This window comes from Vidua chalybeata, chromosome Z (genome assembly GCF_026979565.1).
Source record: "Vidua chalybeata isolate OUT-0048 chromosome Z, bVidCha1 merged haplotype, whole genome shotgun sequence".
NCBI classification, from domain to species: Eukaryota; Metazoa; Chordata; class Aves; order Passeriformes; family Viduidae; genus Vidua; species Vidua chalybeata.
This window is the reverse complement of record NC_071570.1, coordinates 38,863,717-38,881,927: the sequence shown is the minus strand read 5'-3', so window position 1 is coordinate 38,881,927 and position 18,211 is coordinate 38,863,717. Positions and strand designations below refer to the sequence as shown.

Sequence of the window (18,211 nt, the reverse complement as noted above, 5' to 3'; positions counted from 1 at the left end):
TTGAATACTTCTGTTGGATATTTTCTACTGCACTCTGATATCATTACTACGATACTAGTCAATGGTTGATAAATGCACATAGTGCTCCCTGCTGTGGTTTGGACCCATGATTCATAGAATAAGTTTTAGAGGAAAATCTATTCTGTTTTGACATTTTCAAACAGTATTTTCTTTTTAGAAATAGATTCTCTAGTTTATTTGAACACTTGTGCATGCTTTTCATTAGTTTATACACAGATGTTTTGGACTTGTTAATGTTACCTTTCTCTGCTTGCTGATGTTTGCAAGCTATGTTACGTGCTGCATACATGTCAAGATTCTCAGTCAATGCTATTAGTACAGAACTGAAGATGGTTTTAAGCTAGAACTTTCATTGCTGGCGAATTTTTTTTTCTGGCTGGAGAATTTAAAGCCAAAAATTATTCTTCTACATTCTTTAATTTTGATTATTGAATATTATTTTTTAAAGGTTTCACAGTTTCTCTTTGTTTTTTCTGGTATTTTTACTTGTTTGATAGTAGTTAGGCAGTTAAGTATCAAACACCCCTTATATTAAGCCAGTTATGTACAGAATTTCAGGTTTGACAAAGGCCAGAAATTTGCACATCAAGGTATCTTTTATATGTATGTATATGTATATGTATATGTATATGTATATGTATATGTATATGTATATGTATATGTATATGTATACCTAATCAGTGTTATATGTTTTGTAGGCATGCTTTCAACTCTTGAACTCATTCAGTTTGGAGTAAAAGAATAATACCTTTTTCTGCTGTAACATCAGCAACCACAAGGACCTGGGTGTTTCTGTATAATATTGAGGAAACAAAGGTGTTTTCTGGGTTTCGCCCTTTTTTATTTTTCTGTGACAGAGGGTCCTCATGCAAGACCATAGAAAGAAAAGGAACCAAATAAATCAGTCTGTTTTAAAACCAGTCTTATTCTGCTCTTAATGTTTTTTTACTTTGTAACTAATTTGTTAAAAAATTAGTAATGCTGTACAATTATGCAAACAACTGACTTCAATGTATTTTATATGTGGACATGCAGATTTTCAGATGGTAATTATGACTCTGCAATATTCTTGTTTATAACTATCTTTCTACTTCTAACAGGTTTCAGGAGGAGATGATGAAATTCAACAGCTGCAAAAGGCTTTACTAGATTATCTGGATGAGAACACAGAAATTGATGCTTCATTAGTGGTAAATTTCAGCTTTCTTTCATCAAGAATGTATATAAATAATTTCAGTAACATGTGCTGAAGAAAATTTTTTTTTATTATATATTAGTGCTTCAGTTAAATTGTCACCCTAACATATACTGTTGATTGTGTTTTCCAAAATAATGTTGATGCATTAGATTCCCTAAATCTCATCATAAATCTGTTAATTTTTTTTTTGGTTGGTTTTTTTGTTAATTTTTTTTTTTGGTTGGTTTTGTTTTCTGTTCATCCTGCTCTATTTCTCCAGTTTTCTCGGAAGTTTTATGTAGCTCAGTGGTTCCGTGATACAACTATGGAGACAGAAAAAGCAATTAAATCTCAGAAGGATGAGGATTCATCTGAAGGAACTCATCATGCAAAAGATGTTGAGACAACAGGACAAATCATGCATAGAGCAGAAAGTCGCAAGAAGTTTCTTCGAAGCATCATTAAAACTGCTCCGTCTCAGTTCAGTACATTAAAGTATGTTTCAGTACCACTTTCTTCTTTATTAGCCATGCATTTGATGCTTTAAATAATTTTTTTTGTGAACATGTCCTGATTAACGCATGGAATTTATTTCAGGATGAATTCTGATACTGTGGACTATGAAGATGCATGTTTGATTGTTCGCTACTTGGCCTCTATGAGGCCGTTTGCCCAGAGCTTCGATATTTATTTGACACAGGTAAACTGTGACTGGAAGTCTTAGTACAGTGAGACACAGTTGGATTCTGCTTCCAAAAACTTTCACAGCCATATGCTATTATCTGTCCATTATTGAGCAGAGGTATTTACAGGCCATGATAACACCATGTGCTTTCATATTCTGCGTTGATGGCAAAAGTGATTAGGTTTCTTTTTCTTGCATGTGTTTTGTATCTTATAATGTGCACACATTATTTGATTTATTCATGTATGGTTATGGCAAAATCACTGTATGCACACAGTAAGAGGATCATTACAAAATGTTGAAATAATTTTCACAGCTTCTGTAAGATGCTTATTCCTTTGATAAGATTAATTTAAGAAATTGAGCTTAATTTGATTTGAAAGTAAAAGCCAGATTGGCCAGTTGTTTACAGTGCACATTGCTGTCACTTTGTAACCTGCTGTTTGACCAGTGTAGTTTCTTGCTTTTTCTGGGAGAAGAGCACTAACACTGGCACAGTGGCATGTTTGAAATTCAGTAGTAGTTTAGTACTGAACTTAAATTGATCTGCATCCAGAGCCATTCTTAGAGTGCCCTACTTAAATTGATCTGCATATAGAACCATTCTTAGAGTGCCCTTGTCCAACTTTGCTGTTAAAAGAACCATGGTGAAAGCCACAGCTGAATGACAAAAGTAGAATTTAAATTTAAGAGCCTTATAACCAATTTTAGAGAAGTAGCAAATCATGGTAAATATCCATGTTCAGTTTTCAGTGCCAATCACTTACATGCACCTTTCTTTTTATTCTCTGAGTAGATAAATTCAGCTTTTAGTTATTAATATTTTAGTAATATTATATGCATGTTATTGTGCTGCATTTTTGCTCTTAATTATTATTTGGTACCTTCCCAAAACAATTGAATATTTGTTTTTGTTATCTTCTAGATTCTGCGTGTACTTGGTGAAAATGCAATTGCTGTTCGAACAAAAGCCATGAAGTGTTTGTCTGAGGTTGTTGCTGTAGATCCCAGCATTCTAGCCAGGGTAAAAAAGGAAATATCTACCATGCACATATCACCTTTAAAATAAATCTTTATTTCTTATTCTGAATCTTTGTTTCATCTGTTCTTTTTAGCTGGATATGCAACGAGGAGTTCATGGGCGGCTAATGGATAACTCCACTAGTGTACGAGAAGCAGCTGTGGAGCTGCTTGGACGATTTGTGCTCTGTCGTCCTCAGCTTGCTGAGCAGTATTATGACATGCTGATTGAAAGAATATTGGTATGGTGACTTGTGGTATTTATGGTAAAATAAGTGGCATTGGAAAATTTGCTTTTAACTGAGCCTGTTTAATAAATTGGAATTGTTTGAATGTGAGCCATCATGCTTTTAAGGACAACCTTGTAAAATGCACCACTTGCTTCTAGGGAGGCTTTATTAGCTGTGTTGTGCTTTAAGCCCAATAGAAGTTTAGCACACATCATGCAGCTGCTCATTCAGCCCCTGCATCTCTTACCCCCGCACTGGTGGAATAAGCCAGGAGGATTGCAGTAAAATTTACTTGTTGAGATAAGAATATTAAATAATTGAAAATAAAGTAAAATACAATAAAAATTATAAATAATTATAATAAAAAGGAAACAAACCATTGATGCACAAAGCAGTGGCTCACCGTCTGCTGACCGATGCCAGAGCCCTGTTCCCAAACCTAGAGTGGCTGTGATTTCTAATAACTCCCCCTAGTTTATATACCAGGCATGACATTCTATGGTATGGAGTATCCCTTCGGCCAGTTCAGGTCACCTATCCTGGTATGCTCCCTCCCAGTTTCTTTTGCATACCTCCTCACTGGCAGAACATGAGACAAGGAGGGAAAAAAAAACTCCTTGACTTGGATAAACACAACTTAGCCAAAACCAAAACATCAGTGTGTTATCAACACCATTCTCATTCTGAATCCAAAACACAGCACTGTAACAGCTACTGAGAAGAAGTTAACTCTACCCTAGTTTTAACCAGGACAAAGTGAAATAAGGAATTTTGTTGCATATTTGAAATCTGAAATATGGATCATTGAGGGCAGCGTTTCTATGCTATTTTTAGTATTTTGAAAGGTTTATTTTTTTTTAAGTGGTGTTTTTTGTCCAGGTGTTAATGTTAATTTAACTGTCAGATAACATTAGCTTATAGTATCCATGTCAGGATTTTAGTCAAGTACTACATATTTGCTATAGTTACATGATAAAACAAGTTTGTGAAAGCTTTTGGAGATAAGTAGGTCATGTGCATATAATACTACATAAAGCAGTTAAACCTGACATTCATATTCAACAGATTTTGAGTAAGGTGATATGAAGTGAAGCTCTTCATCTGTCTCCTTAGATGAAGCCTAGTAAAATGGAAACGACTGCCTGCATGTATCTTATCCATAAGCTTTACCCAAAGGCTTAAAGTATTACTATCCAAATCTATAGGGGATCTTGTGTGTTTCAATAAAGTAGCTAAAGCATCACCACATCTGGCTTTTAAGTTCTTGAGTAAAGAAATGGATTATACAATTGCAATATCATGAGCTCTTAGATGGAAGGGTGTAGATGGAGAAAGTGTTTTAGCATTCTGGGAACTCAGCCAGAGCCTTTAGAACAAGTTATGCTGAGCTTTTTTATAAATGCATTCCAGAAGATTTTAGTTGCCTTTTCTAAATAAATTTTGCAAGTCAAATTGGGTGATCTTCAAATATTAATTATTATGGAACATAAATTAATGTTTCTGATTTGTTTTCAAGAGTGTAATTCTTTTCACAGGATACTGGTATCAGTGTCAGAAAAAGAGTAATAAAAATACTTAGGGATATCTGCATTGAACAACCAACCTTTCCCAAAATTACAGAAATGTGTGTGAAAATGATTCGGAGAGTCAATGATGAAGAAGGCATTAAGGTAGAATGAAACATATCCTTCAGAATTTTAATCATTGTTACTTTAGTGTTTCCCTATTTTGACAAAATTAAAAAAGTATTTCATTTCTCCTTTCTAATATTTATGACTTATGAATTTTTAAGAGCTGATATTTTAGCTTTCTGTAATTCTCTCTGACTTACTTCTCTCTTTTCTATCCTCTGTTTTCTGTAACTTCTTGCTAATAATCAAAATTTTTGAATATTTTCCAGAGATTTTTTTCTTCTCACAAGTATTTTCTCTGGTGCTTCTCTTTTCTAACAAGTAAAATTGGCATATAAAACTTTGATTTCTGCAAATCAATAAATTTTAAGTAAAAATTAACTACTTGACATTAATATATGCCATATGTAATTATTAAAGTATTAATCTAATTATAAAGAATTAATTTTAAAGTAATTATAAAGTATTAATCTGTGCTAATGTTCAGTGAGGCAGTTATTCCCCTTGAAATGTTGCTTATGTGCTCATACTCTACCCTCTGTGCAGTGTGTATTTGCAGAAGGGCACAAACCTAACATAATGTGTTAAATCATAAAGCTGACAATGATTATTTTGTTTAATTTGACAAAATAATTTTTAAATTGTTGAGTAATTAGGGACACGGCTGTAGTAATTTTGTATCACCCTTTCAGTAAAATTTAAACATTTTAAAGCTGTAGCAGATATTTTCACCTCTTGAGGTACATTAATGTAAAGTGGATTTCTGAGAAGACTCTTAATCAACAATCAGATGAACAGCTAGAGCCAAGGTGCTGCTGGAAGGGGAGGATGACCATGTTCTCTCCCCTCCTTCCTCTTACCTTTTTAACAATAAGAAAAAATGAGGCATAAACTTCAATACGTTTTTTAAAATTCCATGAAAGTAATTTTGGAATAATTTTTATTTACTTGCATTCTATTCTATATTGTCCTCCATTCAAAAACATTGGAAGGTAACATACTTCCTATATTTGAGTGTAGAGACTTGGCTTCTCTCTCTTTCCCACCTTGTCACAGCTGTTTTCTAAACTAGAGGAACCTACCAGTGCTGCTGCAGTTCTGCTGTAGGGATTGTTTGTTCAGTTGTCAGCTTCTCAGCTGTGTTTTTCTGAGGAATACCAATTAATGCAGAAAGATGGTAACTTTATTTACTGTAGCATCAGTTCCCATTGTTTCATTTTGCTGAAGTTTGACATGAGATGAGTGTAAGTCCTGTAATAGTAGATCTGGGTCTGTCTCAGATAACATTTCCTACTACAGGCTCATTTAAGTTGTGTAATTCTTTATGAAAAGGCACAGATCATCGGCACATCTGTTCTATGGATATATTAGAAATAATACTTGTGCAACAATGTAAGTTTATTTATTTCTGCTAATATTTTCTTTTCCTTCAGAAATTAGTAAATGAGACATTCCAGAAGCTCTGGTTTACTCCAACTCCACACCATGACAAAGAAGCAATGACAAGGAAAATACTAAACATCACTGATGTGGTATGTTAAACAAATTTGAGTTGTGTGCAAAATTCAGTTTTGTTTTTAGTATCTTAGAAATGTTATCTGTACTTTTTCGAACACAATAGTATGTCAGACAGTTTCCCTTTTTATATTTCCTGACATGAAATGTATGCCAAAAATATTCATGTGATTGAAATTTTAAAATGGAAATTTTAAATGCTCACTAATCTGCTGGCAATAATAACTGTGACCACACTGTATTCAGATTCTATTGAGTACTTGTTCAGCTAAAACACAACCACTTTCTGTTGTATGTAACATTCTACAGGAATTGCTACTAGCAGCATATAGTTAAGCCTACCTAAGAACTTGTCTCCTAAAAGAAAATTTTCCTCAACCAATTGATAACCTTTATTTGGCAAAGTTAATAAGCTGTTTTAATAAATACAGGGTCATGTTTTTACTCAGGGTAAACTGATGCATAATTGTATCTTACTATTTAGGAGCACCAAATTAAACAGCATATCTCCAAAATAACAAAATCTTATTTCAGATAAAAATGTTTTAATTTGTAGTGAAAATACATTATATAAAACCACTGTGCTGAAAAGATGTTTTAATATAAATTATTCAAAGATCTAAATTTCAAATTAAAAAACTGACTATAGGTTTAAACCTCATTTTGCTTTACAGTTTTTTTTTAATTATAGTCTAGTTTGCCTTCTTGCTGTCTGAGAAGTCAGTCAATTTGACTTCTGTTCAATTCTCAGTTCTCCTGCAATTCTCCTGCAAGTTCTAATTTGAACCATCTGTGTGCTGTTCCTGATATATGATAGCAGTGAAGGCTTGTTCTGTTTATATAAAAACATGTATATATATATATATATATATATACCTAAATTAATATGTGTGTGTGTCTGTATTTTTCTCTGATGCCCAGTGACAGGACATAAAGGAATAACCTGAAGTTGTGTCAGGGGTGGTTTAGGTTGGGTAAAAGCAAAAGGTTGTTCACCCAGAGGATGGCTGGGCACTGGAACAGGCTCTGCGGGGAAGTGGTCACAGCACCAAGCCTGACAGAGTTTAAGAAGATTTAGACAATGCTCTGTGACTCTTGGGGTGCCCTGTGCAGGGCCCGGGATGGGACTTGATGAACCCTGTGGATCCCTTCCAACTCAAGGGATCTTATGGTTCTATGATACACATGCATGTCCGTTTTCAGTGTCAGGATTATATTTATACATAAATTTGTGCAAAATTTTCTATGAAACGGAAGCTTATTTTTGCACTAGGGACAGCAGTTTCCAGTAGAGCATGTAGGCTTTGTGTTGTATGAAATACAAATTCTGGAGTCACTAAAACGGTGGGAACTATTTTTCAAATACAGAAGACAGTTTCTGGTCTCCATTGTTCTTAATGCATATAGAAATGTATGCATGTTTGCTGGTCTTTTGAGATGACATCTGTATTGAAATAATTTTTCCTCAGATGCCTTGTTTATTAACCACTTTATTCTCAAAAATTCTTACAGGTTGCAGCTTGTAGAGATACAGGGTATGATTGGTTTGAACAGCTTCTTCAAAATGTAAGTAATGAATTTAGAATGTATAGTACAATCATTAGAATTTTAGTATTCCAAGTTATTTTAAACAGTAGATAAGTGTATTTTCACATTCAAAGTATTTTCTACACAATTTATAGAAGCAGTGAATCTTCAGAGTATAAGTTAATTCTGCATTATATTCTACTTATATATAATACAAATATTTCTAAGAATTGAGCTTGGTTTGGTATATCTCTTAACCTGTATTATCATTCTCCACATCTTGCATGCACTGGTTAATTTTCAAGCAAGAAAATACTTTGATTCCACTCTTGCCTGGAGTGTCATGAAAATAAGTTATCAAGTAAATCAAAGCCTCTTCATTAAGAGCCTCTTCTCTGAAGAAAAGGCTGTAATACGGTCTCAGTCCTTCTTAGATATTAGAAGAATCTTCATGGACACAATTTTAGTACCCAAACTCGTATGTAAGAAGTTTAAATAAAGTGTTGACATACAGCTGTGTTAGATCCTCATTTGTTATTTTAGCTTAGTGTCAAAAACATTTGTTTTGAATTTGCACTTTATTTCTCTAAGCATTTTTAAAATATTGTAACTCTTCCTAGTTTCTGCATTATTTCATTAAGCATAAAGCAGCTTTCATCCTAATGCAAAAAATAAGGAGAATTACTATGGATTTTTATTACAGTTACTTTTTCTTTACTTATGTTGTTTTTTACTTCCTATGATTTTTTCTTCACCATGTAAGTTTCATGGAGAATTAAATACTTTTGTAGTCTAAAATCTTTGTGTATCTGTAGTAATTGTTATAAAACCAGCATATATTCTATGCAAATGAATGTAGCTTTAACACTAAACCATTTTCTGTTTCATCTGCTACAGCTGTTGAAGTCGGAAGAGGATGCCTCATATAAACCTGTGAAGAAAGCCTGTACTCAACTTGTTGACAATTTGGTCGAGCACATTCTTAAATATGAAGAATCTTTATCAGGTAATATTTTTTAAAATTCAGTTAAAATCCTTTGAATTTTTAATGATACTATAACAGTTGTTAAAATCACTCCATTGCAAAAAGTTACTGTTCTGGAATTTCTGTTAAAAGCTGATTGTAATAAATCATTGTTCTTAAGTGATGAAATTTAAAGTACTATGTAATAATAAAATTTCCCTAATGTTCACTAGCTAACCGCAATAGTAGAATTGCTTTTAAAATAGCTGATTCAAACTTTCAGATCACTAAAACCAAAACTAACATGGCAAATTGTATTTGCATTAGTATAGTCTACATTTGTAATAGGAATAATTGGCTGGGCTAGTCTAACATTTACAGTAAAGAGTTTAAAAACTGGTGGTGTTTTTGATGCATCTTTGCTTCTTTTTTCAAGTCTTTTGTAGTCACATATAAATGTTAACACAGTATGTTCCCGTTTCTAACAAGAACATTCTGTTTTGATCTTTAAAGAGATGCAATGAAAGCGATACTCAAAACAGTGTTTAGGCCATATGTTTTTCATTGCTTAAACGTTACTTGGTCTTACTATCCTTTTTGTATTTTCTAATCTTTTTCAGATTCTGACAATAAAGGTGTGAATTCTGGTCGCTTGGTTGCTTGCATAACCACTTTGTTCTTATTCAGCAAAATAAGGCCCCAGCTAATGGTCAAACATGCCATGACCATGCAGCCATACCTGACCACTAAATGTAGTGTAAGTAGAGACAATCAGTCTTTCCCTAGGTAATTGAGCGTGAAAATTAACATCTGTCTTGTATACTTGATGAAATTTAGGTAGGAAAAGAAAATTTTAAATTGTGGAGTCTTTTCCTGAGCATCATAGCTTTGGAAGTTACTAGATCTTTTTGAAGATCCCTGTAGCTTTTAAGATGTTCTCCCTAATGTTCTACCTCCATATTTTGCAGCCAAATAAAACTGAAACCTGTGCTGCCTCTTCAAGTTTTTCTCCCTTCAGGAAATAGTTTCTTAAAATTGTTCTAGTTTACAATCACAGTCTTAAAAGTAGTTAATGTTTAATATATGAACCTTAAGACTAAGGATAAGGTTCCATAAGATAGAGTGATCTAATATATAGCAAATATATAAGAAAAAATCTTATTTCATCCTTTTCTAGACTTCATTTCTCATATCTCTAACTCTAGTGCTCTTGTATTCCCCGGTAAGACATTGTAGAGAGCTCTTACACTGAAAACCTCCCCCATTCAGGTCTCTGAATCTTTGCAGTGGTTTCTGCCATTTTGATCTGCCCCCCTGATTGGTTAAAAGGAGCAGGGCAGGATCATGCACCCATTGCTCAAGGATGGATGAGCTGAGTGGGTGGCAGCAGTGCTTTTCAATAGGTGAGCTGCCCAGGGCAGGCTTAAGGGGTAATTGTTCCCAGCTTAGATTGTAGATACAGCCTGGCACTTTACAGGCATTTTGCACATTTTCCAGGTACATTTACAACAGGTTCTTAGAGCTGCTTCTGAACAAACAGTATAGGAAAGACTTACCTAAATATTTACTTGCTGCAGCTCATTTAGTGGGTTGCAAATGGTTTGTTTTGTATTTACACATGGTTGAGATGAATCACAGAATCACCACTGAGAGCTTGAACATGTCAAATAGCTTGATACTATCATTCAGGATTTATACTATCCTGATTAGCAAGCTGGATTTGTCAATTTCTAGCGGCATGTCTCTTTAGCAGATGTTTTCCATGGATTCCATACAGTCATGATAATGCAAACCAGTAGTAATTTAATTGTGTTTTCTACATTTGTGAACATTATTACCTTTTGTTTAAGGTGCATTAAGTCATAGCACAACTTCATTTTGTTGCTGATACCTTGTTTTCAGGTGTTGTGTCTTCTCTAGTGTGCATATCTCAGGAAGAGTTCCTAGATTTCTTGTAAGACTCCAGAAAAGTATCAGACCCAAAGTTTCTCAGGTCTGACACAGCCTTGCTAAGAGGTGTAATTCTGCTCATCCAGACTTTTTTCCCCCCAGAATTCCTGCAGTAAACAGAACTAGATTTCATAATAATAATATGTGATTTAATAGCAGATGTAAAATATATAAATATTCTTTTAGATTTTTACCAAATATCTTAATTAAGTTGAAGTTTTTAACTGTCAATGCATATTAATATTACTTAGCTTATCCATGGTCGGAAGTATTAAATACTATAAATGCTGTTGTTTCAGACCCAGAATGATTTCATGGTGATCTGCAATGTTGCAAAAATCTTAGAGCTTGTAGTGCCACTAATGGAGCACCCAAGTGAGACCTTTCTTGCCACTATTGAGGAAGACCTCATGAAACTCATCATCAAATATGGCATGACAGTAAGTTTTTAATTGCTACTATTCTATTGATTCCTTTTCACATGACTTGGGCTTAAAGACAGTCTTGTCTTCATTATGAAGATAACTTTTGAGTCATAAAAAATCAGTGTATTGGGTTTACCAGGGTTTTCACATGGTTTTGCTGTATTTTAATTTTGAGTTTGAGTAGGTTCTCAGGGCAGTCTAGGGAGGGACATTACATTATATCTGTTAGATTGTTAATTTTAGTTCAGCATAGCTTTTTCCTGCATAACTTCACAATAATCTGAATTAAAACTTCTAAGTAGATAATTTATTTGTTCTTTCTTGCTCCTAGGTTGTTCAGCACTGTGTGAGCTGTCTTGGGGCTGTTGTGAACAAGGTCACCCAGAACTATAAATTTGTGTGGGCCTGTTTTAATAGATACTATGGTAAGCAAAATCATAACAAGTAACTGTCACTTTTCAGTTTTGAGTACAAGTCTTATCTGAGGGATACACCACAATTAAACTCTGTGATAAAAACTTCCATTTTACTGCAGGTGCACTTTCTAAATTAAAAAATCAACACCAGGAAGACCCCAACAGCACAATACTTACTGCCAATAAACCAGCACTCCTTAGATCACTTTTCACTGTTGGAGCACTGTGTCGGCATTTTGATTTTGATCAGGAAGATTTTAAGGGCAACAGTAAGGTAAAATAACTTTCATTTATTCTCCATGTCTTAGGTATAATGAATGTTCCACTTTAATTTGAAAGCACATTGTTCCTAGTCCCCCTGAGGTATATATTTTTTCATAATACATATGGTATAGCTTTCTGGTTTTTAAATACATGATTTTGCAAGGACTATGCAGTAAAGTTGTATTTCTTCTTTCCTTTTATATATATATGCTTTCTATAAGAGATTAGAAACATCTCTTTCATCTTCAAATAGCTATTATTTTTGTTCCAATTTGCCCAGGTTAACATTAAGGATAAAGTACTTGAACTGCTGATGTATTTTACAAAGCATTCAGATGAAGAAGTACAGACAAAAGCCATTATTGGTCTTGGTAAGAAATATTAATGTTTTTTTATTATTCTGCTCCAGTAGAAATTCTTGTGTATCAGTAGGAATTCACGTATTTGTGTTGTCACAGTAGAGTTTGCTTAAAATCAAAACTTACAGCATATTTTGTTTGAGAACTGGTCATAGCAAAGCTGTCAAAGGGTTCCTAGTTGCATAAGTCTGCAGAAGCCTGGCTGCTTTTGACAGTGAATGCCTTTTGATGTGTGACCAAATTGTAGAGGGCAGCAAATTTCCAAGGTAATGAAGATGCTATTTTTTTACTCTATATGCAAGTATGTTGTAACTCCAAACCTTGTTTTTCAGTTCACAAGGTAAAAAAGAATGGAAAAACTTGAAACATTTTAGGGGCAGGAGTGGGAATTCTGCAGGAGTCAAGGGAACTGCTGTTTATAAAAGTAGCTGGGTGGCCTTTGTGAGATTAGTATGGCATTTCAGTGACTTGCAGTAGACAAGGAACTGCTACTGACTTAGGGACAGAAATCGTACATCCAAGAAAATTTTGTTTGAGCAGAAGGGTCTTGTGTCTGGAAGAGCTCAATCGTGGTTATTGCATGGTCTAAAATAAATTGTCTCCAAGGCCTGAGAGCCTTCATTTTACGATTTAACTGTGGACAAGAATTTGCCTCTTTTTGTTGCTTTTTAGGTGACTTTTCAGATATTCTACTGCAATACAGGCTAGAGAGGGCTCTGAGGATAAGGATCAAGACTGAATCTTCATTTCATATTCTATGATAAACAATTTCAAGACAGTTGAGCAGGATTAATGGCATTGGAGTTGCCTCTGTTGCATTAGCAATGCTGTGATTCTCTGGACTACCTGCTAGGCATTATGTCAATGTGGATGATACTTACCTATAAGCCAGTCCAATTAAATCGCACGCTACAGAATATCATATGTGGGGTAGGGTCTGTATTCCTAACCATAGACATGATCACTCTGCTCAGGGGTATGGAGTTTGTCACATTTTTCAAAAATGATGTTTCTAAATTATAGACTGAACTGTGATCTGTTTTGTCAGAAGTCATTCTTCAGATTTTTTTTCTGCCTGTAAAAATATCAATCTTTATTTTAATTAAACCTCACTGTTTTTAGTGATATATTGGTTTCATCCAAGTACTGAATATAGCTCTTGGATATATGGAGATGTGGTAGACAGTGCAAATTTCCACCTCAGGCTGGTCACTGAGCAAAGTTGTTGAAGTCATTCAATGTTTGTGAGCAGCAGTACAGTGAAAAGGACTAGCAAGGCAACTCAACATTTATATATGGTGAAAAAGGTCATGTGAAAAATGTACTTTCCTATCAGCCTTTCACTGAGGGACACTCACCTGTTTTAGCCTTTGCCTCATGATGTGCCACTGCTGATGAGGGATTAAGCCTAATCCTAAAGTTAATTATTATGGTTGTGCTTCTCTTACAGATGTGTACTTGAAAAACAAGTTGAGGATATAAACTTGTTAGTAAATTTAGCTAAACTTTTAAGTACCTAATAGTTAATGTTTTACTCAACCAAGTTCAGTGCTTACTCTAAAGATTCTTAACAGAGTGAAAACAAAGGTGTGAAGAGAAATGGTGTGACAGCATCTCTGAGATGTGAATTCAGTCCTTAAAAAAACATACAGCAGGTGCCTTTCTTGATCTCCTATGACAGCCTCTTATGCCAAGTAAGATTTCTTCCCCAGTTAACTGGGGGTGGAAAAGTAAGAATTTCCTTGAGAATACTGGTGGTTTCGATTTCTTAAAGTGAATCAAGAAGAAGTTTTATGAGTTGTTACAGATACTTCCATGTGCTTTTCAATTTTTAAATTAACCATAAGAAATAGGTTGGATTTTGTACAGAGGTAGTCAAGTTACAAACATCAATATACACTTGTAAAGACCACACAATCATACCACATATGCCAAAGACCACCCTAATTTCTTTTTCTTCTCCTTTCCCTTTCTCTCAATTGCTTCTCTGCTTCTTGTTTTGGGACTGAAATGAGATCTGAAACACACTGAGGGCTTGCCTTGGACTTAGCCTTTGCCTATACTGTCTTTTTGTGTATGGAGCCTGTTTTAAAAACTTGACTAAATCTTCCCTTTGTTACAGATATTCTTATATATTGCTCTTGTATAATTCTATTTGCTTTCATTTTTCACCCATTTTTCTCTTATGTTCCTATTTTTTCTATGTGCCCATTTACAATCTGAATTTTTTGTGATCATAGAAAATGCATTTAATGTCTGCTTTTCCTAAACAGTCTTAAAAACAATTAGTTAGTTAAATGTAAACTAAATTAGAATGTTATGTTCTCATTACAGTTTTTTTAAGATACTCCATAAGAATTTGTCAGCAGCACTTCTAAATCTACATACATTTATCTAAAATGGTAAATACTGCCAGTAATTTAGAAAAGGTTTTATTAAATACAGACTTAAAAATAGCCAGTTCGTTGGCAGGGGTAAGACTACAGCTAAGAACTGTTCTGTAGAGAGTACCTTCCAAAACACATAGTCTTGGGAACACTTCAGATGATCTTCAAGAGAAGACTACAATAGGCATATGAATAATGACAGCAAGAGGTACAAATTGTACTGTGTTCCCTGGTGACTATTTATTCTATTATGATGTTAAATACTCACGGTATTTATCAATTTTTCCACATTTTCTCTGCATCTGTATGAGTCACATTTTACAGTTGCAGCAAAATGTTTGTCTCTTGATGTATTAGAATGTCTAATACCTTAGAATGTATTAGAAAAAATGACAGATAATTTTTGATAACATTCCTTTCTCATTCTTATGATAGCTCCTAGTCATTGAGATGCAGGCCACTACACTGGACCTGGTTCCAGACCTGTATAACTTTCCATGCAGCTGCCCTGGGTCAATACTCCATTTTATCCATCTAACAGAGTCGTGGTAAATAGAACTGTCATGGTTATCAGAACTTCTTGCTAGCAACGGATGATGTCCATATGGAAGTGTGATACTGTTTGGACTAGAAAAAGCTATGCTACTGGGAGGAGATAAATTTCATACCTTTCTTCTGAAGAACTTGAAAAGCAGAAATACAATTTCTAGATTATAATAATGAGAACCATTTCCTCTTTTCTCCACTCTTAGGATTTGCATTTATACAGCACCCAAGTTTAATGTTCGAACAAGAAGTGAAGACTCTGTACAACAGCATTCTTTCAGATAAGAACTGTTCAGTAAACTTAAAAATCCAGGTGTTAAAAAACCTCCAGACCTACTTGCAGGAGGAAGATACACGTATGCAGCAGGCAGACAGAGACTGTAAGTGCTGAATTGTTCTGTGTTCATGAGCCTTGCAAAATCTGACTTCGTTGCATACAGTTACTATATATCTGCACTGAGTCACTTAAAATTGTAAACAAATTAGTAGTATCAGTAGTACCCAAAGTATTTTAGAATTATTTAAAAAGAGATATATGCATAGATGTATTATTTACTTCCAAGATGTACAAATACTGGAAGCAATCCAGAATTCATAATTGTTGTAATTATGGTAATAATATTTTTTATCCAAAAACCCTCCTAAATTTAATTTGCAGATAAAAAATAATAAGTACAACATTTTTTTAAATACTTTATTAAGGAATTAAGAGTTGAATTAAAATTTTGTCCATTTTTTGATATGTGTTTATACATTAGATTGTTCTTTGTTTCATGAGATCATAAAGCCATTCTAAGACAGCTGAAATATGTGTTTATTGTGAAACTCAAAGATCAGCATATATCAAGTGATGGCAAAATAAATGGTTATACTATGATGAGTATGCTATTGCTTTTGTCCTTTTTACAGGGAAAAAAGTAGCAAAACAGGAAGACCTGAAAGAAATGGGTGATATTTCCTCAGGGATGAGTAGTTCCATCATGCAGCTGTATCTCAAACAGGTCCTTGAGGCTTTCTTTCATAACCAGTCCAGTGTACGCCACTTTGCTCTAAATGTCATTGCACTGACGTTAAATCAAGGTCTCATCCATCCTGTTCAGGTATGATAGGCTTTTGTGGTAGGACTTTCTTTTATTCATGTTTTTAGAGGCTTTCATACTTGCTACATAAATTTCCAGGTCCTCTCTTCTACTTATGTTACAGAAGCTTCTTACTGTAGCCAGAGGCCTTTACAGAAGGTGTATTTTGAAATCTGCTTTATGTTGTTAGCCCACAAGATTCCAAATGCTTCATTATATATTTTTTTGATTAAGATGTAAAACTCCAGGCAGTACCTAAAGAGAATGTAGATATGTGCACTGGAGCATAATTCTGTCACAACTTAGAGGTATATGCCAAAATGTTTTCTTTATTTAGTTCTTTATCCTGTGTCAGCTTGCTTCCACCTCAATCCCTATATCCTCCAAGCACTATGGAATTCCACAGTCAGTGTCAGAGCTTCAGCTGTCATCTCCATCACTCTTTGTTTATATAATGTTTTGTAATTAATTTTTGGTGTAGCAACCATTGCACATGTTCAGTCATAAATGATTTTTTGGGGTTTTTTTAAATGCAATTTTCTGTATTTTAAGTTCACTTTAGAGTTTGAGAAAAAGGGAAATACTACCTGAAACCTCACAACTTCTTTATAATGCTGGTGTCTCATAGTATTTTGTTCTGTTTACTTGAAAAAAGAGTAGCAAGTTGCATAGACCTTCCTACTCTAATTTCTGCAGTAGAAACAAAGAAAAAAGACTGAGAAAGACTCCTCTTCTCAGTCTTTTTTCTTTGTTTCTACTGCAGAAATTACAATGCCTCTGTACAATGCCTCTGAATAACTATTTCATTTGTTTTTCAAGTGTGTGCCGTACTTAATTGCTATGGGCACAGATCCAGAGCCCTCTATGCGAAATAAAGCTGACCAGCAGTTGGTGGAAATAGACAAAAAATATGCTGGGTTCATTCACGTAAGTAATTCTAATTTAACATTTTACAAAATACTGTTATGTTCTCTAGTGGTTTAACACTTAAATATGCTTCAGCTCCAGAGAAAAAGTATAAAACAGAAAAATAAACAATAACTCTTAAGCAGTTGTAAGGATGACTCCTCTGAGAAACAGGAAGTATAATATAATTTGAAGTGTCTCTTCTAGTCCATAATCTCCTTTAATTTATTATTCAAATTAATATTTTCCACACTAAATAGTATTTAAAAGCCTTTATTTGATAAGAGGTAAGGACAAGTGTTTCATAGTGTTTAGCAGTGATTTTCCTGTATCAGTGGACTAGAAAAGAAAACACCATGTAACAGTCAATAGAAGTCCTTAGAATATATATATTAGAGTGTGCAAGGCACTAAGGCTTTATAAATTGTAAACTACGCAGAAGCAGCATAGGAAGCTGTTTACCTCTGATGAATCTTGCTGAAAGGAAAAACTAAGGGCTATGTAAGGATGTGGAATTGTGGCATAGTGCCAGCTGTGCTTAAGATCTGAAATTAAGCTGCAGCATTTCCTTATTTTGGAAGACCCCAATCTAGATTCTGTGTGTGTACTATGTTGTAGGAGTTCTCACATGTCCTTCTTTGTATTCCAGTGCATTTGGAGCATTGCACTGTTGATGGCATCCAAGCAGATAACTCATCCATTAAGTGAAGGCTAGCAGTTGAAATTTGCTGTATTAGGCAGCTAGGATTAAAGACAGTGTATAGACACACAGACAACTTTGCTGAACAATAGCAGAGGTAGTATGAGGACAGTTGGCTATGCAGCCTAACTAGAGAATCAGTTTGTTCTGAAAGTAGAGCAGGACCATTGAAGTGAGTAAAATCAACTGGAAATTATTGGATATATGAAAAAAAAAACCAAACACTTATTTTCTACTTGTTAGTCCTATTGTACTCATATAGATTCAGTTATTGGTTTCGCTACAGGGGATACCAAGCATATACATGTGGTAGAATATTCTGTTTATGTATAAAAACAATTCAGTGTTCTTGAAAATTGTTTAAATTAAATACCTGGCTGTAGTTGGTAAACAGATTAGCTGTATGTTC

General features: G+C 34.3%; 1 protein-coding gene across 5 annotated transcripts in view; it reads left to right on the top strand.

Annotated features, from left to right (window-relative positions):
* NIPBL (NIPBL cohesin loading factor) overlaps positions 1 to 18,211 on the top strand; it is a 151,373-nt gene that overhangs the window by 125,772 nt on the left and 7,390 nt on the right. For all 5 annotated transcript variants that reach the window (XM_053932643.1, XM_053932646.1, XM_053932641.1 and 2 more), the window contains 17 exons: positions 1,122 to 1,211; positions 1,479 to 1,693; positions 1,796 to 1,898; positions 2,809 to 2,907; positions 2,999 to 3,145; positions 4,669 to 4,803; positions 6,198 to 6,296; positions 7,792 to 7,845; positions 8,704 to 8,812; positions 9,391 to 9,527; positions 11,020 to 11,160; positions 11,477 to 11,570; positions 11,681 to 11,835; positions 12,106 to 12,196; positions 15,324 to 15,497; positions 16,027 to 16,217; positions 17,016 to 17,123. In XM_053932643.1, coding sequence (XP_053788618.1) covers positions 1,122 to 1,211; positions 1,479 to 1,693; positions 1,796 to 1,898; positions 2,809 to 2,907; positions 2,999 to 3,145; positions 4,669 to 4,803; positions 6,198 to 6,296; positions 7,792 to 7,845; positions 8,704 to 8,812; positions 9,391 to 9,527; positions 11,020 to 11,160; positions 11,477 to 11,570; positions 11,681 to 11,835; positions 12,106 to 12,196; positions 15,324 to 15,497; positions 16,027 to 16,217; positions 17,016 to 17,123 — 2,142 coding nt within the window. The remainder of the gene's footprint in view (positions 1 to 1,121; positions 1,212 to 1,478; positions 1,694 to 1,795; positions 1,899 to 2,808; positions 2,908 to 2,998; positions 3,146 to 4,668; positions 4,804 to 6,197; positions 6,297 to 7,791; positions 7,846 to 8,703; positions 8,813 to 9,390; positions 9,528 to 11,019; positions 11,161 to 11,476; positions 11,571 to 11,680; positions 11,836 to 12,105; positions 12,197 to 15,323; positions 15,498 to 16,026; positions 16,218 to 17,015; positions 17,124 to 18,211) is intronic.